Source organism: Pediculus humanus, genomic scaffold, assembly GCF_000006295.1.
Source record: "Pediculus humanus corporis 1103172108219 genomic scaffold, whole genome shotgun sequence".
NCBI lineage: Eukaryota > Metazoa > Arthropoda > Insecta > Psocodea > Pediculidae > Pediculus > Pediculus humanus.
Genome location: NW_002987789.1, coordinates 28,192 through 36,894, shown reverse-complemented (window position 1 = coordinate 36,894; position 8,703 = coordinate 28,192). Strand labels below are relative to the sequence as shown.

General features: G+C 24.5%; 2 protein-coding genes across 2 annotated transcripts; both read left to right on the top strand.

The window, feature by feature from the left end:
* Positions 1–1,730: 1,730 nt before the first annotated feature.
* Positions 1,731–2,349, top strand: Phum_PHUM448410 (uncharacterized protein; the record flags this gene model as incomplete). Its single annotated transcript, XM_002429646.1, has 4 exons — positions 1,731–2,003; positions 2,053–2,129; positions 2,280–2,290; positions 2,342–2,349. 4 exons carry the CDS (start codon positions 1,731–1,733, stop codon positions 2,347–2,349), a joined length of 369 nt encoding a protein of 122 aa, XP_002429691.1.
* A 1,796-nt stretch (positions 2,350–4,145) lies between these two features.
* Phum_PHUM448400 (Cytospin-A, putative) lies at positions 4,146–8,414 on the top strand (the record flags this gene model as incomplete). Its single annotated transcript, XM_002429645.1, has 14 exons — positions 4,146–4,394; positions 4,491–4,633; positions 4,755–5,001; positions 5,089–5,207; positions 5,275–5,422; positions 5,496–5,684; positions 5,776–6,045; positions 6,119–6,281; positions 6,768–6,947; positions 7,181–7,399; positions 7,488–7,580; positions 7,659–7,796; positions 7,882–8,018; positions 8,325–8,414. The coding sequence occupies 14 exons, from the start codon at positions 4,146–4,148 to the stop codon at positions 8,412–8,414; spliced, it is 2,385 nt and encodes a 794-aa protein (XP_002429690.1).
* Positions 8,415–8,703: the final 289 nt, after the last annotated feature.

The window sequence follows — 8,703 nt, the reverse complement described above, 5'->3', positions numbered from 1 at the left end:
CAAAAAAAAAATTGAATTCTCAAATGTCACGTTATTATTATTATCTAACGTTAAATTATTTTTCTACTATGTTTATTTATATATTAATTTTTTTTTCTTTTTATCTATAATTGTTTGTATATCTTTGTTTATCTTTTTATGTATACAGTTCAAAGGACCGCCATTGTTGTTGTTGTTGTTGTTGTTGTTATTTGATTGATTAAATATTTTTGCATTTGGGGCGTCAACTCGACCTGCTTCCACATAAAACTTGGATCTCCGGTTTTCTATCTAGTATTTTAGTGAAACGGAGATGAATCTCATGGTCTTTCATTTTTTATTTACGTTTTGTTTTCATTGGAATTTCATTTTAATCATTCGTTTAACTATTTTCACCTACGACGTTTTTTTTTCTCTAAAAAAAAAAATTAAATCGTTAATAAATTTAAAGTATTGTAACGATTTTTTTATGACTCATAGGAAAATGAAGTATAATACAATGGCCATTTATTTAAAAACAATTACCTAGAATTTTTTTATTTATCATTTTTTAATGATTTGATTTATACAAGTGTAGGAAGACTTATTTACTTTATAAATAATTTTTTTTTTTTTTACAATGTATTTCCTATTTATTTACATTTTTACCATCGTTTTCATTCCGTTATTATATTTAGTAATTATTAATTAATACAACGGTTATAATTATCCGTGTTTTTCATTTTCAAATCGTAGAACGTCATAGAAAGGAAAACCCGCCATTTTGTTGAATGTATTTGACTCTCATGTTTTTTTATGGATGTTATCTGTAAGAAAATAAATAATGAAATAATTTTCTCTAAAAATATGATGAAATTATATTACTTATATTATTGCATTTAACGAACGTAGAATAAGGTAAAAATTGAAAACTTTTTTTTTATTTATTTTAAAAATAAATAATAAATAATGATGGGCCAGCAAATTTTTTTTTTTATTAACGAAGCCTAGATGTGTAACGGCACCTTTAACACGGTACAAAAAAGAAAAAAAACAATTTAATTTCAATTACCTTATATATAAATATCATAGTTTGCTTTTTTTAAATATATAAATGATGAAAATTTAACTGTATTTTAAACATCAAACAAACAATTTCATAAAATTTATACAGTATGAGCAAAATATATAATTTACAATTTTGATTATTTAATGAATGTTTCAAAATTTCAAAATTTGAAAAACGAAAAACAAAGTAAACATGAATAATTATGTTGAAATAAATATTACAACAAACCTTTTTAATTTAATATAAACAAAATTTATTTCATTTTTTTTTTTGTAAGATTTATAAAAAAATGAATTATGATTATTTAGTTAAGGTTTAACCACGAACCGCCATGTTGCATAATTGAACGAATAAACATATTATTAATTTTATTTTTCTTTTTATTTTTTTTTCAGAAACATCTCACAAAGTTGTCGTTTAATATCGTACGCCGGACAACGATTAAAATTTTTTTTTTTTTTTTAATACCTTTTACTTAAAGAGAGTAATAAATAAATGATAATAAACGAATGAAAAATGTCAAAATTTTTGAACCAATTTGAATGTGTGAACATTTCACCGCCATCTTGAATTGTAACTGACAAAAATATTTTATACGTTTAGAGATAAGGAACGCGTCTCGTCGAAGTCAGAGAGTAAATGGTGTAATATAATCCTTTAGGTTTTTTTTTTTTTTTTTGTCGTTCGAATCATTTTATTAAAAATGCACAAGTTTATTAAATTATTTAGTCGTCCGAATGCTCCGGGTAGTGAAAATAAGTGTAAACCACATAATGAATCCATTGGAAAAAGGAAAATCGGTGATAAACATAAAAAAATTGAAAAAACCAAATCGAATTCTAGTGAAAATTTTTTAGCTTTAAGCACGCAAAAGAGAAATGTTAATTCGTTAGATAATTTAGACGGAGTTAAAGATGGCGGAAAGAGTAAGAAGGATATTTCTAAAGAAAAAGAAAGTGCGATTTCGTTGGATAGCGTTTTTAGCGAAGAAAATTTTGGAAATTTTGATAATCAAAAATCAATAGGGAAGAGTTTTAAAAGCTCCATCATCTAGTAATATATTGCATATGAAAAAGGATTCTGATGATATGTTAAAGACTAGGTAAAAATTCAGCACGGGAAAAACAAGATAATTTTAAAAATCATTCGGATTCTAAAATCAATGTCGAACGCAGGTAAGAAAAAACCTTTTTTTTAATCATTTTATTTATTTATTTATAAAAAAAAAAAACAAATGAAATGTTTTTTAAAGGCATTTCCTAGGTTATTTTCTGTATGCAATAATAATAATAATAATAATAATTAACTTATAAGGCGATTAAGCGTACTTTACATTTTTTTTAACGTCACATATAAAATAATAATAATAATAATAATAATATATTTATCCGTGAAATTATTTAATAAATTTATTTGACATAATATTTTTTGCCGACTCGTAAAAAATTTACATTACTTATCTTTTACATAATCTTAATTTTTCCCGCGCATTTTCATCAATTCCCATTTAAAAAAAAAAAACTATTACATGCTTTTATTAAATATGTAAAAAAGAAAAAGATAATCAATTATGTAATAATACATTTTTTTTCCTTTGAATTAATTCACACGCACACACACACACACAAAAGTTTATTTAATAAATTTTGAAGGAAATAATTATCTATTCATTTTAATATATATTACATTACTTTTTATTGAATTTGACTCTACAACGTAGACCAAATAAAAATTAAATTTTCTTCCCTCCCCTCCCCTCCCCTCCCCTCCCCCTTATATTTCACCATCTAATGTGTTGTTGTTGTTGTTGTTGATTCATATTAAATTAATTGCATCAAATTATTATTATTATTATTATTATTATTATTATTATAACTGAGATAAAATATAATTATTTTGTCTTCTCCTGTATAATAATAATAAAAGTATGTTATTCGGTTAACTGATATTAAAAATAATTTACATTTTACTAATTATTTTTTTTTAATTTATTAAAAATTTTTTATTAAAAATAATAATAATAATAATAATAATAAAAGTAAAGGGTAGATTTGAAAAAAGAAAAAAAACAGTAATAATAATAATAATAATAATAATTTCTACTCTGATAATTTTATATTTATTCATTTTTGAGGAATTGAGAAAGTATTGTTTACAATAGTGATAACATTTTTTTTTTGTTTTCATTTTAATTATTATTATTATTATTTGCTGAATAAATAATAGTAATAGTTTTAATTAAAAATTAAATAAAAAATTAATTTTATATAAATTTATCGATTAGGTTATTAATTAGGTTTTATTTTTTTATTTTTTTTTTTATACACCAAAAAAATAAAAATTATGTGTTTGGCTGTCATGCTAAATGCTTTGTTATGTAGCATTAAATTTATTTTAGTGTAAAAAAAAAAAAATACATGAAAAATTTTTTTATTTGAAATTGTTAACAGTTGATAAAATAATTTTAATAAAGTATGGTTATAATTTTAAATATGCAACAAACAACAACTTATAGATAAGTATGACATGTTAATAATTTTTTTGTTTTGTTTTGTTTTGTTGAATTTTTAAAATTTTCGCGGTTTTTTTTTTTTTTTGACGTGGTAGCAAGTACGTAAGATTGACATTTAGTGTAGTAGTTAAGTTTTTTAAAAATGGCGTCCGTTTCAATTAATTTGAAAACGGTTTGCCCATTTTCTTTTACGTTAAATGTTTCGGGAGCTTTTTTTTTTATATATAAAAATTAAATCGAAAGCTTCTAGTCATTTAGTAAAAATTTTTATATATTTTTTTCAATTCGTGTTATTTATTCAATTTGTATTAGGTTAGTGAAGTGAGACGCTGACTTATAAGTAGTGACCGGGGATAAATTTTGTCAGGTTTTTTTTTTTTAAAAGATGTAATTATTATTATTATTTTTTTATTTATTTCCACTGTCAATTTATTAGAGTGGAAAAAATTAAACCATAAAATATTCTATACATTAATTTAATTTTGAATTAAATTAAATATAAATTTTTTAAAAAACTTTAATAAGCTCAAAAAAAAAAAAATTATTTTGTTTATATTTATCGAAGCATTCATATTTCAAAATATTTTCGATTTTTGTTTTAGTGAAATGGATAAAATAATTCATATAAATAAAGAAGCAGAAGAAAGACTGAATAAAAGTTTAAAATCGAAAGATGCAGAAATTGAAGCTCTTAAAATTGAAATTAATAGACTGCACGATGAAAAAATATCGGAATTAGAAACATTAGAAAGTGAAAATATGGCTTTAAAAGCAAAACTTAAGGATACAACAGATCATTTTAGTCCCGTTTTAAATTTAGAAAAAGAACCAGTTAAACATGATTTAGTGTTAAATGTAAGTAACAGATTTTGATAATGATGACAATTGTTAGCTAAGTAAATTAAAAATTAATTTCATTTTTATTTTTTTTTAATTTTTTTTTTTTTGTAGGATTTAGCCTGCCAAAATGCTGAAGGAGTTGATGGTACTTGTCCTACTCCAGACTGGGATAAACATTCATGTAGTAGCTTGAGTGAAGTTTCTGTCGCTTGTTTGCAAGATAGAATTATGCAAATGGAAGAAACTCATCATAGGTAATTGTTTTAAACAATAAGACATAAAAAAATTTTTTTTTGTACATTTTAATGTTTAAAATAGCATTTCCAGCATTTCTGTTTGTGTATAACGAATAAAAAAATTTACTTTTTAATTTAGTACAAATGAGGAACTTCAAGCGACATTACAAGAATTAGCCGATTTACAAACGCAACTAATTGATCTTCAGACGGAAAATGAAAGACTGACAGAAGAAAAAAATGTACTATTGGAATCATTATGTAGACAAACAGAAAAATTAGAAGACTCAAGGATTAAAGTTGATACATTACAAGAGTTATTACTTAAAGGAAAAGATGGAGATACGTGTTCTGAAAGAGAGCAGAAATTAGTGGATTTATTAAAGGTAGTAAAATCAAAATTATTAAAGCCATGACCTTAATTTTATATCGATTTTAATAAATTAACTGTACACTGTTTTTTTTCTATACAGAGTGCTCAGGATGAAAGAGAAGCTTTATTATTAAAGCAAGAAGAATTAAATAATCAATTGACTGAAGTAAGGAATGCTGCAGATTCGGGTGGACAAGAAGCAGATAGATTAAGCGAAAGGTAAATTTATATTTTTTTATTTACTTGAATTTATTAAATAATTAATTATTTCATTATTACCTTTTAGAGTTAAGTTGTTAGAGTTTACTGTGGAAGCAACAAATGCGGAGAGAAAACAAATAGAACAAGAATTTTCATTGGCTAAAGAAGAAAGTAATTCTCGATTCATTGAAATAAATAGATTAAATACTTTATTGGATAATGCAAAAGCAAAGGTAATGCTTTATTCTCAACGTTTAAATTAAAAACAACTATTTAAAATTTTTTTAATTGTTTTGTTTTGTTCAGATTTTAGAATTAGAAAAAACTCGTGAATTAGGAGATAAATCTGAAGTGGATAAAGTTATAGATAACGCTCGAAAAGAAAAAGATTTATTAGAATCCCAAGTAGCTAATTTACAAGAACAATTATCTAGAAGTAAATGTGAGGTTGAAAAATTAAAAGAACAATTCAGGCAATTACAAGAAGAGTGCAAGGTAAGATTGATTGATTGATTGATTGATTGATTGTGATTTCTATAATAATTCTCCATAACCTTCCTTTAAAACAAATCCCCTTTCATTCCAGGTCACGAGAAATAATGCTAAATCAGCTGTTAGCAATTTAGAATATCAATTAGAACAATTAAAAAATGATAAGTTAATCGTTAGTCAAGAATTGCAAGAATCGAGAGAACTTGCAGCCGAATTGCAAGTTCAAGCTCAGTGTCATTTGGAAGATAAACTCCAATTAAAATCCGTTTTAAGCGAAACTCAAAAACATTTGGTTTTAAATGAGAAAAAACTGTCGGAACTCGAGAGAATATTGAACGAGGAAAAAAGGATCAAAATGGAAAAAGTAAGCTCAATCGAATTTTTTAAAGTAAATGAATTTAATGTAAGCATCATTCAAATCATTCATTTCGTTTTAGAATGAGGAATGGGAACAGTTTCAATCGGATTTGTTAATGACCGTGAGAGTGGCAAACGATTTGAAAACGGAAGCTCAAACGCAATCGGAAATGTTAATTGCAGAAAATAAAGAATTAAAAGAAAAAGTTAAAAATTTGGAGGCGCAAATCGACAAATTGAAGGGTGAGTTTGTGACTAAGTAATGTGCCTTTATATGCTTCACATCGTAGCTTTTAAAATTTTTTTTTTTTTATTTTATTTTAGCATGAAATTATTATTATTATTATTAGTATTAGAATTAGGGGAGGTGATTTTAATTTAAATTTTTTTTTTTTTTTTTTAAATCCTTATTTTTCAGACAATTTTCTCTTTCGACGAAATCCTTTATCGTCCAAAATAACAGTTATGTGTTCTTCTCCTATAAAAAATGATAATTATTTTTAATTTCGCTTAAATAGGCACAATTGCTTTCTTTTTTTTTTTTTTTGTATATATATTTACATAAAGATAATAAATAACTTACTAACTTTTAATTTTGTATTTAAATAATTCTTATCGTTGGGTCGTATATTTGTATTTATCATTATTATTATTATTATTGAACGTTATTATTATTATTTGCTTATTGCATATTTGGTTTGGGGATGAATGTTTTGTGTTGTTTTATAGTGAAACTTCCTTCCCCCACCCCGACGACGCTCACCGACACGAGTGCCTCAGTTCTTAATTCGGTCCAACAGGATCTTGCCAACAGGAGAACGAAGCAGGGGATTTCGAGGCAAGATTCAAGACTTTCGGTTAAATCCCTCATCGAAAGTATTGAAAATGCAACGAAACAAGCAAAAGCAGGTAATATAATTATATATAAATATGGAGTTTTCGTATTTTTTATTGTTTAATATCTTTTCAAATTTTAATTAAATTTTAAATCGGGCTGCCATTTTTGTTTTTAAATTTAATTACGTCTATACATATGTACATATAACTTGTTAAAGGTTTTTGGTTTATAGAAGACAACGCGTTTTTATTTTTATATTATTATTATTATCACTAATTCAATTTTGCGTACCCTTTGTTTAAAGGACCAGGTAGTAGGAGTTCTTCAACATCATCATTATCATCCATAGCGAGTGACGTTAGGTGTACGGTACCTACGATTACATCGAGTATTACATCTGGAACTCAGGGTAGATATTATTCCGACAGCGAAATTGTTAAGACTAGTCAAACGTATAATAATAATAATAATAATAAAGGAAATCCAAATCAAAATAATAATTCTCGTAATATTATACTCACGGGTAAATTCAAATCGTTTATGTTGAATTTATTTTAATTATATTATAATTATCAATAATAATAATAATAATAAAATGAATTTTTTTTTAGATTGTCAAGCATATAAAACGGATATAACTCCGGTGTCGATTTTATCAAATAAAAATATCGATTATTCTAGAAGGAATAGTTACAGTGACATTGGTAAGTTTTTTTCTTTTTGTATAAAATTAGCAGAAGCTTTTTAAACCATTTTGTTAATTTTGATTCGTTTTTTTTTAGGAGAGCGAAAAGATCCATTGTCGACTCTGGCAAAAAATGGCGGATCTAAACGAAACGCTTTGTTAAAATGGTGTCAAAATAAAACGTCCGGGTATAAAAATATAGACATAACAAATTTTAGCAGTAGTTGGAACGATGGTGAGTAATAATCACACTTGGAGAATGAAGAAAAAAATTGTAAAATTTTATTAAAAATTTATTATTATTATTATTATTTTTTCAGGTTTAGGTTTTTGTGCATTATTGCACACTTATTTACCCGATAAAGTTCCCTACGACACACTCGTGCCTAATGAAAAAAAAAGAAATTTTACAATCGCTTTCGAGGCTGCCGAGAGTGTAGGAATACAAACTTCTCTGGTAAGATTTAAAATTTTAATTATTATTATTATTATTATTATTATTATTATTATTATTATTATTATTAATTTAACATGTTTGGGTTTAAATTGCAATAAACAATTATTATTATTATTATTATTATTAAAGAGTGCGTCAAACTTCACGTACCTTTAAAATTTTCTTTCAGTTTGTTTTCGTTTCAGGTTTTCTTGTTCGATTCCGATCGAAATATTAAAGAACAATCATTTCTCAACAAACAAACAAACAAGCGTTGGGAATTTATTGTTGTTGACGTAATACATAAATATTTATTTATTTTTTCAGAATATAACCGACATGGTTCAATTGGAGAGACCTGATTGGCAACAAATAATGAGTTACATCACTGCCATTTATAAACATTTTGAAACGTGAAAAATGTTTTGAAGAGAAAACAATGTATCGACTGAAGTTAATTAATTAATTAATAAATAAATAAATAAATGACTTAAATAAGATGATGATGATGATGATACTACAAATACAAAGAAAGATTTTGGTGATTATTAATAATAATAATAATAAAATAAAATAGTTAAAATTACGTCGTAGCTTTAAGTAAAATAATTTTATTTTATACACATTTAATTAAAATATTATTTATTGTTATTAATCAATAATAATAATAATAATCATCTTATATTCTTTTGCTCTATTGCAATGA